The sequence below is a fragment of the Bufo bufo genome, chromosome 10 (genome assembly GCF_905171765.1).
Source record: "Bufo bufo chromosome 10, aBufBuf1.1, whole genome shotgun sequence".
NCBI classification, from domain to species: Eukaryota; Metazoa; Chordata; class Amphibia; order Anura; family Bufonidae; genus Bufo; species Bufo bufo.
Genome location: NC_053398.1, coordinates 2,298,131 through 2,320,440, shown reverse-complemented (window position 1 = coordinate 2,320,440; position 22,310 = coordinate 2,298,131). Strand labels below are relative to the sequence as shown.

The 22,310-nt window shown below is 42.8% G+C and overlaps 2 protein-coding genes across 4 annotated transcripts in view; one reads left to right on the top strand and one right to left on the bottom strand.

Annotated features, from left to right (window-relative positions):
• GALNT18 (polypeptide N-acetylgalactosaminyltransferase 18) overlaps positions 1-22,310 on the top strand; it is a 507,876-nt gene that overhangs the window by 210,313 nt on the left and 275,253 nt on the right. The gene's annotated exons all lie outside the window — the stretch shown is intronic.
• The window catches only part of IRAG1 (inositol 1,4,5-triphosphate receptor associated 1), a 167,514-nt gene that overhangs the window by 37,099 nt on the left and 108,105 nt on the right, over positions 1-22,310 (bottom strand). For all 3 annotated transcript variants that reach the window (XM_040410365.1, XM_040410366.1, XM_040410367.1), the window contains 2 exons: positions 8,602-9,186; positions 4,345-4,423 (listed from right to left, as the gene is read on the bottom strand). In XM_040410365.1, the coding sequence (XP_040266299.1) occupies positions 4,345-4,423; positions 8,602-9,186 (664 nt within the window). The remainder of the gene's footprint in view (positions 1-4,344; positions 4,424-8,601; positions 9,187-22,310) is intronic.

Sequence of the window (22,310 nt, the reverse complement as noted above, 5' to 3'; positions counted from 1 at the left end):
TCATTGGGGAACAGGACGGCATCCGCCATTATGGTAAATATCACATGAAACCCTCATAACGGAAATATACAGAGCCGTATATCAGCCCAGGAGCAGAATCATAGCTGTTCTATTCTTTTACATAAGAGCAGTATTATAGTAGTTATATTCTTGTACATAGGAGGCAGTATTATAGTAGTTATATTCTTGTACATAGGAGGCAGTATTATAGTAGTTATATTCCTGTACATAGGAGCAGTATTATAGTAGGTATATTCTTGTACATAGGAGGCAGTATTATAGTAGTTATATTCTTGTATATAGGAGCAGTATTATAGTAGTTATATTCTTGTACATAGGAGGCAGTATTATAGTAGTTATATTCCTGTACATAGGAGGCAGTATTATAGTAGTTATATTCTTGTACATAGGAGGCAGTATTATAGTAGTTATATTCCTGTACATAGGAGCAGTATTATAGTAGTTATATTCTTGTACATAGGAGGCAGTATTATAGTAGTTATATTCTTGTACATAAGAGCAGTATTATAGTAGTTATATTCTTGTACATAGGAGCAGTATTATAGTAGTTATATTCTTGTACATAGGAGCAGTATTATAGTAGTTATATTCCTGTACATAGGAGCAGTATTATAGTAGTTATATTCTTGTACATAGGAGCAGTATTATAGTAGTTATATTCTTGTATATAGGAGGCAGTATTATAGTAGTTATATTCTTGTACATAGGAGCAGTATTATAGTAGTTATATTCTTGTACATAGGAGCAGTATTATAGTAGTTATATTCCTGTACATAGGAGGCAGTATTATAGTAGTTATATTCTTGTACATAGGAGGCAGTATTATAGTAGTTATATTCCTGTACATAGGAGCAGTATTATAGTAGGTATATTCTTGTACATAGGAGGCAGTATTATAGTAGTTATATTCTTGTACATAGGAGGCAGTATTATAGTAGTTATATTCTTGTACATAGGAGGCAGTATTATAGTAGGTATATTCTTGTACATAGGAGCAGTATTATAGTAGTTATATTCCTGTACATAGGAGCAGTATTATAGTAGTTATATTCTTGTACATAGGAGCAGTATTATAGTAGTTATATTCTTGTATATAGGAGGCAGTATTATAGTAGTTATATTCTTGTACATAGGAGCAGTATTATAGTAGTTATATTCTTGTACATAGGAGCAGTATTATAGTAGTTATATTCCTGTACATAGGAGCAGTATTATAGTAGTTATATTCTTGTACATAGGAGCAGTATTATAGTAGTTATATTCCTGTACATAGGAGCAGTATTATAGTAGTTATATTCTTGTACATAGGAGCAGTATTATAGTAGTTATATTCTTGTATATAGGAGGCAGTATTATAGTAGTTATATTCTTGTACATAGGAGCAGTATTATAGTAGTTATATTCTTGTACATAGGAGCAGTATTATAGTAGTTATAGTCTTGTACATAGGAGCAGTATTATAGTAGTTATATTCCTGTACATAGGAGGCAGTATTATAGTAGTTATATTCTTGTACATAGGAGCAGTATTATAGTAGTTATATTCTTGTACATAGGAGCAGTAATATAGTAGTTATATTCTTGTACATAGTAGCAGTATTATAGTAGTTATATTCTTGTACATAGGAGGCAGTATTATAGTAGTTATATTCTTGTACATAGGAGGCAGTATTATAGTAGTTATATTCTTATACATAGGAGCAGTATTATAGTAGTTATATTCTTGTACATAGGAGGCAGTATTATAGTAGTTATATTCTTATACATAGGAGCAGTATTATAGTAGTTATATTCCTGTACATAGGAGGCAGTATTATAGTAGTTATATTCTTATACATAGGAGCAGTATTATAGTAGTTATATTCTTGTACATAGGAGCAGTATTATAGTAGTTATATTCTTGTACATAGGAGCAGTATTATAGTAGTTATATTCTTATACATAGGAGCAGTATTATAGTAGTTATATTCCTGTACATAGGAGGCAGTATTATAGTAGTTATATTCTTATACATAGGAGCAGTATTATAGTAGTTATATTCCTGTACATAGGAGGCAGTATTATAGTAGTTATATTCTTGTACATAGGAGGCAGTATTATAGTAGTTATATTCTTGTACATAGGAGCAGTATTATAGTAGTTATATTCTTGTACATAGGAGCAGTATTATAGTAGTTATATTCTTGTACATAGGAGCAGTATTATAGTAGTTATATTCTTGTACATAGGAGCAGTATTATAGTAGTTATATTCTTGTACATAGGAGCAGTATTATAGTAGTTATATTCTTGTACATAGGAGCAGTATTATAGTAGTTATATTCTTGTACATAGGAGCAGTATTATAGTAGTTATATTCCTGTACATAGGAGCAGTATTATAGTAGTTATATTCTTGTACATAGGAGCAGTATTATAGTAGTTATATTCTTGTACATAGGAGCAGTATTATAGCAGTTATATTCTTGTACATAGGAGCAGTATTATAGTAGTTATATTCTTGTACATAGGAGCAGTATTATAGTAGTTATAGTCTTGTACATAGGAGCAGTATTATAGTAGTTATATTCTTGTACATAGGAGGCAGTTATATAGTAGTTATATTCTTGTACATAGGAGGCAGTATTATAGTAGTTATATTCTTATACATAGGAGCAGTATTATAGTAGTTATATTCTTGTACATAGGAGCAGTATTAAAGTAGTTATATTCTTGTACATAGGAGGCAGTATTATAGTTGTTATATTCTTGTATATAGGAGGCAGTATTATAGTAGTTATATTCTTGTATATAGGAGGCAGTATTATAGTAGTTATATTCTTGTACATAGGAGGCAGTATTATAGTAGTTATATTCTTATACATAGGAGCAGTATTATAGTAGTTATATTCCTGTACATAGGAGGCAGTATTATAGTAGTTATATTCTTATACATAGGAGCAGTATTATAGTAGTTATATTCTTGTACATAGGAGCAGTATTATAGTAGTTATATTCTTGTACATAGGAGCAGTATTATAGTAGTTATATTCTTGTACATAGGAGCAGTATTATAGTAGTTATATTCTTGTACATAGGAGCAGTATTATAGTAGTTATATTCCTGTACATAGGAGTAGTATTATAGTAGTTATATTCCTGTACATAGGAGGCAGTATTATAGTAGTTATATTCTTGTACATAGGAGCAGTATTATAGTAGTTATATTTTTGTACATAGGAGTAGTATTATAGTAGTTATATTCTTGTACATAGGAGTAGTATTATAGTAGTTATATTCCTGTACATAGGAGGCAGTATTATAGTAGTTATATTCCTGTACATAGGAGGCAGTATTATAGTAGTTATATTCTTGTACATAGGAGCAGTATTATAGTAGTTATATTCTTGTACATAGGAGCAGTATTATAGTAGTTATAGTCTTGTACATAGGAGCAGTATTATAGTAGTTATATTCTTGTACATAGGAGCAGTATTATAATAGTTATATTCTTGTACATAGGAGGCAGTATTATAGTAGTTATATTCTTGTACAGAGGAGCAGTATTATAGTAGTTATATTTTTGTACATAGGAGGCAGTATTATAGTAGTTATATTCTTGTACATAGGAGGCAGTATTATAGTAGTTATATTCTTGTACATAGGAGGCAGTATTATAGTAGTTATATTCCTGTACATAGGAGCAGTATTATAGTAGTTATATTCTTGTACATAGGAGGCAGTATTATAGTAGTTATATTTTTGTACATAGGAGCAGTATTATAGTAGTTATATTCTTGTACATAGGAGCAGTATTATAGTAGTTATATTCTTGTACATAGGAGCAGTATTATAGTAGTTATATTCTTGTACATAGGAGGCAGTATTATAGTAGTTATATTTTTGTACATAGGAGCAGTATTATAGTAGTTATATTCCTGTACATAGGAGCAGTATTATAGTAGTTATATTCTTGTACATAGGAGCAGTATTATAGTAGTTATATTCTTGTACATAGGAGCAGTATTATAGTAGTTATATTCTTGTACATAGGAGCAGTATTATAGTAGTTATATTCTTGTACATAGGGGGCAGTTTTACAGTATTTATAAGGCTATTTTACTTTCTGCATATTGTAGTACACGGACGGCTGTAGAATCTATCTTGGTTTATATTATCACATAGTAGTTCCATGCGGTATGTTTGGCTTGTCCCTCCTGCAGTTATGATCTGTGACTGGAGAGTTTCCTCCTTTCCTGTGTCATATGATAATATCAGTTGTGGAGTTCTAGTGTTTTGTTCCTTTGGTTCACTAATTGGAACATACTGAAGACCTCCCATGTCGTACCTCTTTCCTGCTCTGCCGCCTCACTGAGGTCTGGGAGCTTCTGTCCTGTGAGGTTCTGGCTTCTCATCAGTTTATGTTCCTGAACAGGAAATATTATTGTGATTAATAGTTTGGAGAGGATTACTATATGTCATTGGATTTATTCATCTCCTGTAAGCAGAAAATAAGGAGAACAGTTTGTGGTTACAATAAAACGGTTGAGCAGATTACCGATCCTCCTGTGTGTGCTGCACCCTACACTATGGCGGATAATTAGGATGGGATGGTAGGGGTTGTAGACAGAATTAGGAAAAGTGAGAACCATATGATTGGAAGGATGTCATGGAGGGTAAGGATGAGGATGACAGCGAGAAGGTTGGGGATTATATTATAGAGAGTGTGGATTATGTGATCAGTGGTGAGGATGATATGGATATGACGGATCATGGAGTTGATAAGGATGATACTGTGGAGGACAATATCCTGGAGATGAGGTTTACAAGTGAAACTCGAAAAATTTGAATATCGTGCAAAAGTCCATTTATTTCAGTAATGCAGCCTAAAATCAGAATATTGTGAAAAGGTTGAATATTCTCGGCTCAAAGTGTCCCCCTCTAGTCAGCTAATTACTCCGTACCCCCTGAGCAAAGGGGACCTGAGACTGTGACTTTGGGGTTTCATAAGCTGTAAGCCGTAATCATCCAAATTATACCAAATAAAGGCCTGAGATATCTTGCTTTGCCTGTAATGAGTCTCATATGTTAGCTTCACCTTTTAAGTTGCATTACTGAAATAAATGAACTTCGCACAATATTCTAATTTTTTGAGTTTCATCTGCAAATGGTCCATGGTGAGGAATACATTGGAATATTTGAACTTCAGAATGATATGATAGGGGGTATGGTGGAGCTGAGGATTATATGGTGGAGGATGAGGGTGATATGATGGTGGAGCTGAGGATTATATGGTGGAGGAGGAGGGTGATATGATGGTGGAGCTGAGGATCATGTCATGGAGGATGAGGGTGATATGATGGTGGAGCTGAGGATTATATGGTGGAGGAGGAGGGTGATATGATGGTGGAGCTGAGGATCATGTCATGGAGGATGAGGGTGATATGATGGTGGAGCTGAGGATTATATGGTGGAGGAGGAGGGTGATATGATGGTGGAGCTGAGGATTATATGGTGGAGGAGGAGGGTGATATGATGGTGGAGCTGAGGATCATGTCATGGAGGATGAGGGTGATATGATGGTGGAGCTGAGGATCATGTCATGGAGGATGAGGATGATATGATGGTGGAGCTGAGGATTATATGGTGGAGGAGGAGGGTGATATGATGGTGGAGCTGAGGATCATGTCATGGAGGATAACGGTGATATGATGGTGGAGCTGAGGATCATGTGGTGGAGGATGAGGGTGATATGATGGTGGAGCTGAGGATCATGTCATGGAGGATGAGGGTGATATGATGGTGGAGCTGAGGATCATGTCATGGAGGATAACGGTGATATGATGGTGGAGCTGAGGATCATGTGGTGGAGGATGAGGGTGATATGATGGAGCTGAGGATCATGTGGTGGAGGATGAGGGTGATATGATGGTGGAGCTGAGGATCATGTCATGGAGGATGAGGGTGATATGATGGTGGAGCTGAGGATCATAAGGTGGAGGATGAGGGTGATATGATGGTGGAGCTGAGGATCATAAGGTGGAGGATGAGGGTGATATGATGGAGCTGAGGATCATGTCATGGAGGATGAGGGTGATATGATGGTGGAGCTGAGGATCATGTCATGGAGGATAACGGTGATATGATGGTGGAGCTGAGGATCATGTGGTGGAGGATGAGGGTGATATGATGGAGCTGAGGATCATGTGGTGGAGGATGAGGGTGATATGATGGTGGAGCTGAGGATCATGTCATGGAGGATGAGGGTGATATGATGGTGGAGCTGAGGATCATAAGGTGGAGGATGAGGGTGATATGATGGAGCTGAGGATCATGTGGTGGAGGATGAGGGTGATATGATGGTGGAGCTGAGGTAAAAGTAAATGGTGATGAAGATGACGAGTGTCACTTTGCCAAGTTTTTCTCCCAATGACACAATGTCCTTGCTGTAGGACCAGTAAGACACGAGGAAGCATTTTCGAGGTTGTCACATCGCCTGTCATGGCTGTGGCAGGTTGTTGACATCAATTCAGGAAGGAAGAGGATCCTCTGGCGTGAGATAGTGGATGTGCGGACTCCTGAGCGCTGCGTGCAGCTGACACGCCAATTAATCAGCTCTTTCCTGTTTACGTGTTCGGGTTACATAAGAACTCGCAGGTCCAGTCGCCCCTGAGTGTAATAAGTGTCACTCTGGATTTGGTGCCGCTTATGGCTGCAGATCTCCGCGTTCTTCTTTATTCAGGTTCATTTTCCCCCTGAATGTCCCCCTGAATGTCGGTTCTCTGTGCACCAGCTGAGGCTGTGCTTAGTGTCAGCTAAACAAGTAGAGCTGCAGTGTAAAGCTACATGCACACGAACGTTGTTTGTTTATGTGTCCATTCCATTAATTTTTTCCGGATAGGATGCAAACCCATTCATTTCAATGGGTCCGCGGAAAATGCGGTTAGCACACCGTGTGCTGTCCACATCAGTATGTCCGTTCCGTAGCCCCGCAAAAAAAATAGAACATGTCCTATTCTTGTCCATTTTAGACATTGTTACAATAGATCCGCAAAAAAAACGGATGGCATATGGATGTCATCCGTTTATTTTATTGCGGATCTGCAATTTGCGGACCGCAAAACTTATACGGTCGTGTGCATGTAGCCTAATGCAAGGAGGGGGCAGGGCAGTGGGTAAAGCTGTTTTTCAGACTACCATAGACCTAAAAAGACAATGCAGCTGACACATATAGCAGAGGTAGTGACCACCAAACCTTGGTCGTCTGTCAGCTGCTCTCAGCCAACATCCCACAAATCAGCAGTCTCTCTCCTGTCCTGACAATTTGTTACAATGTATCTTTCTGGAGTACTGGTCAGTTATGTCAGAGGATGTCTAGACTGAATACAACTGTAACAAACCCTCAGTTGTGATATATACTGCATCTGCGGTAATTCTCGACCCTGAATATAAATAAGAAAGCTTCCGTAAGTTGACAGAAAGCAGAGATTATACAATGACTAAGATTTATATAAATAAGGGTGGAGGAGATGTTTAAGGTTGGTGTAGCGCCCTCTAAGGTGTAAGTTGCATTTCCAAAGCTATTCCCCAGCAGCTGTACAGATAGCCATTACATTAACGGCGCCCCCCTCCTTCCCAATGCCAATTTCCTAACCTAACCCCTTCCCTACAGCCCATGGCCCTTCTGCTGCCCCCCTCTTGCCCCCTGAGGTGATGGCCTCATTGGCGGTGCAGCCCTGATCCCATCCTCGCTCTGTAGATACTGTGCCCCCCATCATTTACCACCAGCTTCCATCCGAACCATTTATGGATGTGAGAGGAGCGCCCTCTAGTGACCACCGCTCGCATCTGCAGCCACATACTCAAGCAAGAAGACCTTTGTCTGTTTTCTAATACACATTCTGTATCAATTCCTCACATGGTTTAAGATCTCTGCTTGCTGTCATTCAATAGGAACCTTCATTGTTTGCTTTCAATCCTGGTCATGGGATGGACACACAGGTTCATGGCTCCTCACAATGCAGAAAACTGTGTCTTGTAGACCTCTATCCACTAGAAGTAAACAGCGAAGGTTCCTATTCAATGACAGCAAGCAGAATTGATACAGAAAATATATTGGATATATATATAAAAATTTGAATATATGTTTTAATAATTATATAAGAAAAACTGCTTTTTAATAGTCCTTGTGTGTCCCTCACTGTTTTCAAGATCAGTGCTTGCTGTTAATGAATAGCAATGTTATTGCTTACATCCAGAGGCTGAAAACCCATATACATCTTATATTTCTCACTACTGCAGATGTGTTACAATGTATCAGCAAGCCAGACAAAACGTTCAGACCACGCTGAACTGATACAGGTGAGCAGCCATATAGTGTTAACGTGCCTAGCACCTGTGTCTAGACATGTTCAGGCCTCTAGATATAAATGTTTCTGTTCACTGACAACAAGCAGAGATTTTGAAAATGGCGTGGAATTAAACATAAAGTCTATTAGACAGTTGCATAGCTTTTATTATTATACTATGATTGAGCTTTATTTCCATGGGACTGGACTGTCCCTTTAAGGGGGACCCTATAAGTGTACATATGGAGGTCACTTACCTCCCTCAGCTTGGTCAGCTTCTGAAGTCGCACTGGTTGAATATGAAAATCCTTTAGTCCGGTGAATTTGGACAATTTATTGTTACATTTATCATAATTGGATACAAAGTCCTTTTCCGGTGACTCTAAACTGGATTTATTATTTCTCTGCTCTGGTTCCACACTGTCCCAGGACAGGGCCCTCAGGAGCGGGGGCCGGTTCCCAGCCGTCAGACACTCCACCCGCGAAACAAAGTTGGAGTCAACAGGAAGCGGCTGTGACCCCGGGACTTGGAAAGCCACACTAGAAACACCCGGAGCCTCAGAGGCGCCCCCTCGTGTTGGGTCACCCGGCTTCTTCAGGATGGATCTCTGGAATTCCTGCTCAGAACTAATCCTGGTCTTACTGAGAGAAGGCTTACAGAGGTCAGGGCACGGGGCTTTATAGGCGCCGCTCATGTGTTTGAGGGGGTCAAAGTTTTCCTTCTGTTCATACAGGGTCCCCTTGGAAGCGGCTGCAAGACTGTGAGGTCGTGGGGTGAGCCTGCCCTGGGAGATCTTCCTCTGGTCGTTCTGTTTCCGATCTGTTAATCCCTTTGTTGTGTTCTAGAACAATGAGAATGATAACAGTGTATCATGTTGTGATGTGTTCTAGAGGGTTATAAAAATTATAACAATCTATCACTATGGCGAGATGTGTTCCAGGACAATGAGGATAACAATGTATCACTATGGCGAGATGTGTTCCAGGACAATGAGGATAACAATGTATCACTATGGCGAGATGTGTTCCAGGACAATGAGGATAACAATGTATCATTATGTTGTGATGTGTTCCAGAACAATGAGAATGATAACAATGTATCAGGTTGTGATGTGTTCTAGAGCAAAAAGAATAATAACAATGTTAAGCGTTAACTCGACACCTAACACGTTAGATACACAGTTGCAGCACAGTGTATGTTAGGTGTCAAATGAACACACAAAAGGTGGCGACTTGCGTGTTGTAACGCAAACACAATCACTGGGATGTTTGGTCATGTGACGTGTCGTTCATCCAAGTCACCCTGTAGCCCCATCCTAAGACCGGACCGCGGCCCTTTAAGCCTGTGTTGCCATGAGTTCTTCTTCCTTCTTTGCTGGTTTTTCGATGGTGCAGGTTCAAGTCCAATCTGCTTCCTTCAGACATCTTGTCACATCAGTTGGTTGAATAAAAAGACACAAATCCTTGAAGATTATAAAAATCTAGAAGAAAATCCTGAAGGAAACTGCTTGTACCCTCCGCTCCTGAAGCTGTATCTGTGCAGACTGGTTAAATCTGACATTTTTTATATATATTGGAGGGCACTCTGCTATCTGGTGTTGCACAGAATATTGTACTTATATAAAAATAAATATATTTATTATCAAAAATACATCCAAAATTAAAATGAAAATAAAATCAGATATGATAAAAGTAGCAAAAAGCCATGTACATAATTATATCCTATACTAATCGTGTTGGTTTACAGTCTCACAACAACTGGGATATTATATTGTGAGGGTGCAAATCTGCAGTCAATCTAGATACTCAATTGGCATATCATGAAACAAACCCCTCACTACAATTGGTCAATAAAAGGATATAGATAAAATAAAATAAAGATGTTAGTATCAGATGTCAAATATCCACAATGTTCAGGTAAAATATATGGCAATCCTCCTTTTGATTTGCAAGTATATAGTTAGTAGTCCTGCTAGTAAATGGATTGACACTATGTACAAAGTGATCTTGAATCTCTTCTATATTCATAACATAGCGTCACTTCTGTATAGTTCATTTATATTTGTAGCAGTTAATTCATCATTTCATATTACTGGTAACAGGTACACTGTACACATCACCCCTCTGATTGTGCGGACCACCTCTGTATGCAGAATGCAGTTAGGTTTGAATGGTCGCTGGAGCTCTCCGGCTCGGCTGGGGCGGCGTCCCACGCGGCTGCAACTTGGATCTCCTGGCTGGAGGGGATCAGCGTGGATTCAGCTGATCCCGGACGCGTTTCGGAGTAACGGACTCCTTCTTCAGTGGTGAGCAGTGTATGTTCGCTTATTGCAATTTAGAGTCATTCCTTAATTGGAGGAGGAGTAATATCTTTGATCCCCATACATACGAAAACATGGACTGGAATGCATCTTTAGACACATCTCCTGCCAATCTATCGCCGATACAAATAATTGTATATGTTCCCTGAAAGAAACTACAGGACCCTGAAAGATGATCAAAATTAGGGTTATTCACTTTAGAAAAAAGACGACTGAGGGGAAATCTAATAACTATATATATATATACACTGCTCAAAAAAATAACACATCCTAGATCTGAGTTAATTAAATATTCTTCTGAAATACTTTGTTCTTTACATAGTTGAATGTGCCGACAACAAAATTACACAAAAATAAAAAAATGGAAATCAAATTTTCCAACCCATGGAGGTCTGGATTTGGAGTCACACTCAAAATTAAAGTGGAAAAACACACTACAGGCTGATCCAACTTTGATGTAATGTCCTTAAAACAAGTCAAAATGAGGCTCAGTAGTGTGTGTGGCCTCCACGTGCCTGTATGACCTCCCTACAACGCCTGTGCATGCTCCTGATGAGGTGGTTGGACGGTCTCTTGAGGGATCTCCTCCCAGACCTGGACTAAAGCATCTGCCAACTCCTGGACAGTCTGTGGTGCAACGTGACGTTGGTGGATAGAGCGAGACATGATGTCCCAGATGTGCTCAATTGGATTCAGGTCTGGGGAACGGGCGGGCCAGTCCATAGCATCAATGCCTTCGTCTTGCAGGAACTGCTGACACACTCCAGCCACATGAGGTCTAGCATTGTCTTGCATTAGGAGGAACCCAGGGCCAACCGCACCAGCATATGGTCTCACAAGGGGTCTGAGGATCTCATCTCGGTACCTAATGGCAGTCAGGCTACCTCTGGCGAGCACATGGAGGGCTGTGCGGCCCTCCAAAGAAATGCCACCCCACACCATTACTGACCCAATGCCAAACCGGTCATGCTGGAGGATGTTGCAGGCAGCAGAACGTTCTCCACGGCGTCTCCAGACTCTGTCACGTCTGTTACATGTGCTCAGTGTGAACCTGCTTTCATCTGTGAAGAGCACAGGGTGCCAGTGGTGAATTTGCCAATCTTGGGTGTTCTCTGGCAAATGCCAAACGTCCTGCACGGTGTTGGGCTGTAAGCACAACCCCCACCTGTGGACGTCGGGCCCTCATGTCACCCTCATGGAGTCTGTTTCTGACCGTTTGAGCAGACACATGCACATTTGTGGCCTGCTGGAGGTCATTTTGCAGGGCTCTGGCAGTGCTCCTCCTGTTCCTCCTTGCACAAAGGCGGAGGTAGCGGTCCTGCTGCTGGGTTGTTGCCCTCCTACGGCCTCCTCCACGTCTTCTGATGTACTGGCCTGTCTCCTGGTAGCGCCTCCATGCTCTGGACACTACGCTGACAGACACAGCAAACCTTCTTGCCACAGCTCGCATTGATGTGCCATCCTGGATAAGCTGCACTACCTGAGCCACTTGTGTGGGTTGTAGACTCCGTCTCATGCTACCACTAGAGTGAAAGCACCGCCAGCATTCAAAAGTGACCAAAACATCAGCCAGGAAGCATAGGAACTGAGAAGTGGTCTGTGGTTACCACCTGCAGAACCACTCCTTTATTGGGGGTGTCTTGCTAATTGCCTATAATTTCCACCTGTTGTCTATCCCATTTGCACAACAGCATGTGAAATTGATTGTCACTCAGTGTTGCTTCCTAAGTGGACAGTTTGATTTCACAGAAGTGCGATTGACTTGGAGTTACATTGTGTTGTTTAAGTGTTCCCTTTATTTTTTTGAGCAGTGTATATCAGGGGTCAGTACAGAGATCACTCCCATCATCTATTTATCCCCAGGACTGTGACTCTGTACTGTAAGAGCAGTGAGACTATGGACTCTATACTGTAAGAGCAGTGAGACTATGGACTCTTTACTGTAAGAGCAGTGAGACTATGGACTCTTTACTGTAAGAGCAGTGAGACTATGGACTCTATACTGTAAGAGCGGCGAGACTATGGACTCTTTACGGTAAGATCAGTGAGACTATGGACTTTTTACTGTAAGACCAGTGAGACTATGGATTCATTCCTGTAAGAGCAGTGAGACTATGGACTCTTTACGGTAAGAGCAGTGAGACTATGGACACTTTACGGTAAGAGCAGTGAGACTATGGACTCTTTACTGTAAGAGCAGTGAGACTATGGACTCTTTACTGTAAGAGCAGTGAGACAATGGACTCTTTATGGTAAGAGCAGTGAGACTATGGACTGTACTGTAAGACCAGTGAGACTGTGGACTCTTTACGGTAAGAGCAGTGAGACTGTGGACTCTTTACTGTAAGAGCAGTGAGACTATGGACTCTATACTGTAAGAGCAGTGAGACTATGGACTCTATACTGTAAGAGCAGTGAGACTATGGACTCTATACTGTAAGAGCAGTGAGACTATGGACTCTTTACGGTAAGAGCAGTGAGACTATGGACTCTTTACTGTAAGAGCAGTGAGACTATGGACTCTTTACTGTAAGAGCAGTGAGACTATGGACTCTATACTGTAAGAGCAGTGAGACGATGGACTCTTTACTGTAAGAGCAGTGAGACTATGGACTCTTTACTGTAAGAGCAGTGAGATTATGGACTCTATACTGTAAGAGCAGTGAGACTATGGACTCTTTACGGTAAGAGCAGTGAGACTATGGACTCTTTACTGTAAGAGCAGTGAGACTATGGACTCTTTACGGTAAGAGCAGTGAGACTATGGACTCTTTACTGTAAGAGCAGTGAGACTATGGACTCTTTACTGTAAGAGCAGTGAGACGATGGACTCTTTACGGTAAGAGCAGTGAGACTATGGACTCTTTACTGTAAGAGCAGTGAGACTATGGACTCTTTACGGTAAGAGCAGTGAGACTATGGATTCTTTACTGTAAGAGCAGTGAGACTATGGACTCTTTACTGTAAGAGCAGTGAGACTATGGACTCTTTACTGTAAGAGCAGTGAGACTATGGACTCTTTACTGTAAGAGCAGTGAGACTGTGGACTCTTTACTGTAAGAGCAGTGAGACTATGGGCTCTTTACTGTAAGAACACTGAGACTATGGACTCTTTACGGTAAGAGCAGTGAGACTATGGACTCTTTACGGTAAGAGCAGTGAGACTATGGACTCTTTACTGTAAGAGCAGTGATACTATGGACTCCTTACTGTAAGAGCAGTGAGACTATAGACTCTATACTGTAAGAGCAGTGAGACTATGGACTCTATACTGTAAGAGCAGTGAGACTATGGACTCTTTACTGTAAGAGCAGTGAGACTATGGACTCTATACTGTAAGAGCAGTGAGACTATAGACTCTATACTGTAAGAGCAGTGAGACTATGGACTCTTTACTGTAAGAGCAGTGAGACTATGGACTCTATACTGTAAGAGCAGTGAGACTATGGACTCTATACTGTAAGAGCAGTGAGACTATGGACTCTTTACTGTAAGAGCAGTGAGACTATGGACTCTTTACTGTAAGAGCAGTGAGACTATGGACTCTTTACTGTAAGAGCAGTGAGACTATGGACTCTTTACTGTAAGAGCAGTGAGACTATGGACTCTTTACTGTAAGAGCAGTGAGACTATGGACTCTTTACTGTAAGAGCAGTGAGACTATGGACTCTTTACTGTAAGAGCAGTGAGACTATGGACTCTTTACTGTAAGAGCAGTGAGACTATGGACTCTTTACTGTAAGAGCAGTGAGACTATGGACTCTTTACTGTAAGAGCAGTGAGACTATGGACTCTTTACTGTAAGAGCAGTGAGACTATGGACTCTTTACTGTAAGAGCAGTGAGACTATGGACTCTTTACTGTAAGAGCAGTGAGACTATGGACTCTGTACTGTAAGAGCAGTGAGACTATGGACTCTTTACTGTAAGAGCAGTGAGACTATGGACTCTTTACTGTAAGAGCAGTGAGACTATGGACTCTTTACTGTAAGAGCAGTGAGACTATGGACTCTTTACTGTAAGAGCAGTGAGACTATGGAGCTCTATACTGTAAGAGCAGTGAGACTATGGACTCTTTACTGTAAGAGCAGTGAGACTGTGGACTATACTGTAAGAGCAGTGAGACTATGGACTCTTTACTGTAAGAGCAGTGAGACTATGGACTCTTTACAGTAAGAGCAGTGAGACTATGGACTCTATACTGTAAGAGCGGTGAGACTATGGACTATACTGTAAGAGCAGTGAGACTATGGACTCTATACTGTAAGAGCAGTGAGACTATGGACTCTTTACAGTAAGAGCAGTGAGACTATGGACTCTTTACTGTAAGAGCAGTGAGACTATGGACTATTACTGTAAGAGCAGTGAGACTATGGACTCTTTACTGTAAGAGCAGTGAGACTATGGACTCTTTACTGTAAGAGCAGTGAGACTATGGACTCTTTACTGTAAGAGCAGTGAGACTATGGACTCTTTACTGTAAGAGCAGTGAGACTATGGACTCTTTACTGTAAGAGCAGTGAGACTATGGACTCTTTACTGTAAGAGCAGTGAGACTATGGACTCTTTACTGTAAGAGCAGTGAGACTATGGACTCTTTACTGTAAGAGCAGTGAGACTATGGACTCTTTACTGTAAGAGCAGTGAGACTATGGACTCTTTACTGTAAGAGCAGTGAGACTATGGACTCTTTACTGTAAGAGCAGTGAGACTATGGACTCTTTACTGTAAGAGCAGTGAGACTATGGACTCTTTACTGTAAGAGCAGTGAGACTATGGACTCTTTACTGTAAGAGCAGTGAGACTATGGACTCTTTACTGTAAGAGCAGTGAGACTATGGACTCTTTACTGTAAGAGCAGTGAGACTATGGACTCTTTACTGTAAGAGCAGTGAGACTATGGACTCTTTACTGTAAGAGCAGTGAGACTATGGACTCTATACTGTAAGAGCAGTGAGACTTGGACTCTTTACTGTAAGAGCAGTGAGACTATGGACTCTGTACTGTAAGAGCAGTGAGGACTATGGACTCTTTTACTGTAAGAGCAGTGAGACTATGGACTCTATACTGTAAGAGCAGTGAGACTATGGACTCTTTACTGTAAGAGCAGTGAGACTGTGGACTCTTTACTGTAAGAGCAGTGAGACTATGGATTCTTTAGTGTAAGAGCAGTGAGACTAGGGACTCTATACTGTAAGAGCAGTGAGGACTATGGATTCTTTACTGTAAGAGCGGTGAGACTATGGACTATACTGTAAGAGCAGTGAGACTATGGACTCTTTACTGTAAGAGCAGTGAGACTATGGACTCTTTACAGTAAGAGCAGTGAGACTATGGACTCTTTACTGTAAGAGCAGTGAGACTATGGACTTATACTGTAAGAGCAGTGAGACTATGGACTCTTTACTGTAAGAGCAGTGAGACTATGGACTCTTACTGTAAGAGCAGTGAGACTATGGGCTCTTACTGTAAGAGCAGTGAGACTATGGACTCTATACTGTAAGAGCAGTGAGACTATGGACTCTTTACTGTAAGAGCAGTGAGACTATGGACTCTTTACTGTAAGAGCAGTGAGACTATGGACTCTTTACTGTAAGAGCAGTGAGACTATGGACTCTATACTGTAAGAGCAGTGAGACTATGGACTCTTTACTGTAAGAGCAGTGAGACTATGGACTCTTTACTGTAAGAGCAGTGAGACTATGGACTCTTTACTGTAAGAGCAGTGAGACTATGGACTCTTTACTGTAAGAGCAGTGAGACTATGGACTCTTTACTGTAAGAGCAGTGAGACTATGGACTCTATACTGTAAGAGCAGTGAGACTATGGACTCTTACTGTAAGAGCAGTGAGACTATGGACTCTTTACTGTAAGAGCAGTGAGACTATGGACTCTTTACTGTAAGAGCAGTGAGACTATGGACTCTTACTGTAAGAGCAGTGAGACTATGGACTCTTTACTGTAAGAGCAGTGAGACTATGGACTCTTTACTGTAAGAGCAGTGAGACTATGGAACTCTCTGCCTGAGGAGGTGGTGATGGGAGTTCACTATAAGAGTTCAGGAGGGCCTGGATGTATTTCTGGAGTGTAATAATATTACAGGCTATAGCTACTAGAGAGGGGTCGTTGATCCAGGGAGTTATTCTGATGCCTGATTGGAGTCGGAAGGAATTTTTTATTCCCCTAAAGTGAGGGAAATTGGCTTCTACCTCACAGGGTTATTTTTTTAGTTTTTTTTCCTTCCTCTGGATCAACTTGCAGGATGACAGGTCGAACTGGATGGACAAATGTCTTTTTTCGACCTTATGTACTATGTTACTATATATACCTGTAAAAACCTTAATGCCTGAACCTTTAGGAGGATCCATTAAAAAAAATAACAAAGTTATACAGATGAGTCTATGAAATAGGAAAAAGGTCTCAGAAAGATCAAAAAACGCAATTGCGTTATCAATGCGTTTTTATCCTCTGTCCATATTTGAATTGATTAAACATATCTAGATAGATCGCATCAATTAAATGTACTTTTGGTTGTGGGAAATAGAGTAATAATCCACAAAGTTCCACATACATATTGTACATAGTGTCCTAGTAATTCAAATATCAATATGATGATTATTAAAGATCCTTAAATATACTACTAAATCCTATGTACTTTACAAACTGATAGAGATACATCTATCATTTTTTTATATCTTTTTTATCATCTTCAATTTTTTCTCTATTATTGTCTTTTTCTTTAGACAATAATAGAGAAAAAATGGAGACCCTCTTCCTTTTCTTTTCTTTTCATGTTTGTTTGTTTTGTTTTGCAGATATAGAAATTCTGTTACTGCCCGTGAAGAATGCGCAAATATAAAAGAACTATACAAAAGTGACGCTATGTTATGAATATACTGTAGAAGAGATTCAAGATCACTTTGTACATAGTGTCAATCCATTTACTAGCAGGACTACTAACTATATACTTGCAAATATAAATATCAGATTGGACATTTGCCCACTGCATGGTAGTTGCAAGATTATCAAAAGGAGGATTGCCATTTATTTTACCTGAACATTGTGGATATTTGACATCTGATACTAACATCTTTATTTTATTTTATCTATATCCTTTTATTGACCAATTGTAGTGAGGGGTTTGTTTCATGATATGCCAATTGAGTATCTAGATCAGGGGTGCACAACCTTTTCTGGTTGGGGGCCACGTTGTGAGCCTGAACCAATTTCAAGGGCCAAAAATAAAACTTAAAGGGGTATTACCAACTGAAATACTATTTTTATGGCATATTGAACATACAGTATATATCATAAATGTCTAGTTACACTTCTAGTACTCCCATCTAATGGGAAATTACATGAAAGATACATGTGAGCAGCCACAAGACATAGACATACATGTCTGCTACCAGATAATTGGGGGCCACACAGAATGGTATCGAGGGCCGCATGTGGCCCCCGGGCTGTGCACTCCTGATCTAGATTGACTGCAAACCAACACGATTAGTATATAGGATATAATTATGTACATGGATTTTTGCTACTATTATCATATCTGATTTTATTTTCAGTATTATTTTGGATGCAGCAGGAGGCTGAGGGGTGCCAGGAGTGGACGGGGTGCAGGAATCAGCAGAAGTGAAGATCTGATCTGAAAGTCGGTAAAGTGGTAGCTTGGAGTCCGAGATCTATATTTTTAGGGGGTCTAGCCTGGGCTTTCTATTAGTGTAGGGTGTCTGGTCTGGAGTCTGTATTTAGAGGGTCTCTATTGAGGAGGTCTGGTGTTGTGCCTGTATTTAGAGGGTCAGTGCACGGCTTGAATAACAGCGTAAATTGGGCGTGCCCTCAAAATAACTCCACACACCGCCATTAATTTCTAAACCACTAGCAACAAAAGTGAGGACCTTCCTAAGTAACAATGGCAAATTGTACGCAATTAGCCATTTTCCCTCCCTGGTGTCATGTGACTCATTAGTGTTACAAGGTCTCAGGTGTGAATGGGGGTCAGGTACGGTAAATCTGGTGTTCTCGCTCTCACACTCTCTCACACTCGTCACTGGAAGTTCTACATGGCTCCTCTTGGCGAAGAACTCTCTGAGGATCTGAAGAAAGAATCATTGCTCTACATAAAGATGGCCGAGGCTATAAGAAGATTGTCACCACCGTGAACCTGAGCTGCAGCATGGTGGCCAAGACCATCCAGCGGTTTAACAAGACGGGTCCCATCAGAACACACTTCGCCATGGTCGACCAAAGAAGCTGAGTGCATGAGCTCAGCGTCATATCCAGAGGTTGTATGAGTGCTGCCAGCATTGCTGCAGAGGTTACAGGGGTGGGGGGGTCAGCCTGTCAGTGCTCAGCGTCATATCCAGAGGTTGTATGAGTGCTGCCAGCATTGCTGCAGAGGTTACAGTGGTGGGGGGTCAGCCTGTCAGTGCTCAGTGTCATATCCAGAGGTTGTATGAGTGCTGCCAGCATTGCTGCAGAGGTTACAGGGGTGGGGGTCAGCCTGTCAGTGCTCAGTACCATATCCAGAGGTTGTATGAGTGCTGCCAGCATTGCTGCAGAGGTTACAGGGGTGGGGGGTCAGCCTGTCAGTGCTCAGCGTCATATCCAGAGGTTGTACGAGTGCTGCCAGCATTGCTGCAGAGGTTACAGTGGTGGGGGGTCAGCCTGTCAGTGCTCAGCGTCATATCCAGAGGTTGTATGAGTGCTGCCAGCATTGCTGCAGATGTTACAGGGATGGGGGGTCAGCCTGTCAGTACTTAGCGTCATATCCAGAGGTTGTATGAGTGCTGCCAGCATTGCTGCAGAGGTTACAGGGGTGGGGGGTCAGCCTGTCAGTGCTCAGCGTCATATCCAGAGGTTGTATGAGTGCTGCCAGCATTGCTGCAGAGGTTACAGGGGTGGGGGGTCAGCCTGTCAGTGCTCAGCATCATATCCAGAGGTTGTATGAGTGCTGCCAGCATTGCTGCAGAGGTTACAGGGGTGGGGGGTCAGCCTGTCAGTGCTCAGCGTCATATCCAGAGGCTGTATGAGTGCTGCCAGCATTGCTGCAGAGGTTACAGGGGTGGGGGTCAGCCTGTCAGTGCTCAGCGTCATATCCAGAGGTTGTATGAGTGCTGCCAGCATTGCTGCAGAGGTTACAGGGGTGGGGGGTCAGCCTGGCAGTGCTCAGCGTCATATCCAGAGGCTGTATGAGTGCTGCCAGCATTGCTGCAGAGGTTACAGGGGTGGGGGTCAGCCTGTCACTGCTCAGCGTCATATCCAGAGGTTGTATGAGTGCTGCCAGCATTGCTGCAGAGGTTACAGGGGTGGGGGGTCAGCCTGTCAGAGCTCAGCGTCATATCCAGAGGTTGTATGAGTGCTGCCAGCATTGCTGCAGAGGTTACAGCAGTGGGGGTCAGCCTGTCAGTGCTCAGCATCATATCCAGAGGTTGTATGAGTGCTGCCAGCATTGCTGCAGATGTTACAGGGATGGGGGGTCAGCCTGTCAGTACTTAGCGTCATATCCAGAGGTTGTATGAGTGCTGCCAGCATTGCTGCAGAGGTTACAGGGGTGGGGGGCAGCCTGTCACTGCTCAGCGTCATATGCAGAGGTTGTAGGAGTGCTGCCAGCATTGCTGCAGAGGTTACAGGGGTGGAGGTCTGCCTGTCAGTGCTCAGCGTCATAACCAGAGGTTGTATAAGTGCTGCCAGCATTGCTGCAGAGGTTACAGGGGTGGGGGGGTCAGCCTGTCGGTGCTCAGCGTCATATCAAGAGGTTGTATGAGTGCTGCCAGCATTGCTGCAGAGGTTACAGGGGTGGGGGGTCAGCCTGTCAGTGCTCAGCGTCATATCCAGAGGTTGTATGAGTGCTGCCAGCATTGCTGCGGAGGTTACAGGGGTGGGGGGTCAGCCTGTCAGTGCTCAGCGTCATATCCAGAGGTTGTATGAGTGCTGCCAGCATTGCTGAGAGGTTACAGGGGTGGGGGGTCAGCCTGTCAGTGCTCAGCGTCATATCCAGAGGTTGTATGAGGGCTGCCAGCATTGCTGCAGAGGTTAAAGGGGTGGGGGGTCAGCCTGTCAGTGCTCAGCGTCATATCCAGAGGTTGTATGAGTGCTGCCAGCATAGCTGCAGAGGTTACAGGGGTGGGGGTCAGCCTGTCAGTGCTCAGCGTCATATCCAGAGGTTGTATGAGTGCTGCCAGCATAGCTGCAGAGGTTACAGGGGTGGGGGTCAGCCTGTCAGTGCTCAGCGTCATATCCAGAGGTTGTATGAGTGCTGCCAGCATTGCTGCAGAGGTTACAGGGGTGGGGGGTCAGTCTGTCAGTGCTCAGCGTCATATCCAGAGGTTGTATGAGTGCTGCCAGCATAGCTGCAGAGGTTACAGGGGTGGGGGTCAGCCTGTCAGTGCTCAGCGTCATATCCAGAGGTTGTATGAGTGCTGCCAGCATAGCTGCAGAGGTTACAGGGGTGGGGGTCAGCCTGTCAGTGCTCAGCGTCATATCCAGAGGTTGTATGAGTGCTGCCAGCATTGCTGCAGAGGTTACAGGGGTGGGGGTCAGCCTGTCAGTGCTCAGCGTCATATCCAGAGGTTGTATGAGTGCTGCCAGCATTGCTGCAGAGGTTAAAGGGTGGGGGGTCAGCCTGTCAGTGCTCAGCTTCATATCCAGAGGTTGTATGAGTGCTGCCAGCATAGCTGCAGAGGTTACAGGGGTGGGGGTCAGCCTGTCAGTGCTCAGCGTCATATCCAGAGGTTGTATGAGTGCTGCCAGCATAGCTGCAGAGGTTACAGGGGTGGGGGTCAGCCTGTCAGTGCTCAGCGTCATATCCAGAGTTGTATGAGTGCTGCCAGCATTGCTGCAGAGGTTACAGGGGGTGGGGGTCAGCCTGTCAGTGCTCAGGCGTCATATCCAGAGTTGTATGAGTGCTGCCAGCATAGCTGCAGAGGGTTACAGGGGTGGGGGGTCAGCCTGTCAGTTGCTCAGCGTCATATCCAGAGGTTGTATGAGTGCTGCCAGCATTGCTGCAGAGGTTACAGGGGTGGGGGTCAGCCTGTCAGTGCTCAGCGTCATATCCAGAGGTTGTATGAGTGCTGCCAGCATAGCTGCAGAGGTTACAGGGGTGGGGGTCAGCCTGTCAGTGCTCAGCGTCATATCCAGAGGTTGTATGAGTGCTGCCAGCATTGCTGCAGAGGTTACAGGGGTGGGGGGGTCAGCCTGTCAGTGCTAAGCGTCATATCCAGGGTTGTATGAGTTCTGCAGCAATGCTGCAGAGGTTACAGGGGTGGGGGGTCAGCCTGTCAGTGCTCAGCGTCATATCCAGAGGTTGTATGAGTGCTGCCAGCATTGCTGCAGAGGTTACAGGAGTGGGGGGTCAGCCTGTCAGTGCTCAGCGTCATATCCAGAGGTTGTATGAGTGCTGCCAGCATTGCTGCAGATGTTACAGGGGATGGGGGGGTCAGCCTGTCAGTGCTCAGCGTCATATCCAGAGGTTGTATGAGTGCTGCCAGCATTGCTGCAGAGGTTTACAGGGAGGGGGGGTCAGCCTGTCAGTAGCTTAGCGTCATATCCAGAGGTTGTATGAGTGCTGCCAGCATTGCTGCAGAGGTTACAGGGGTGGGGGGTCAGCCTGTCAGTGCTCAGCGTCATATCCAGAGGTT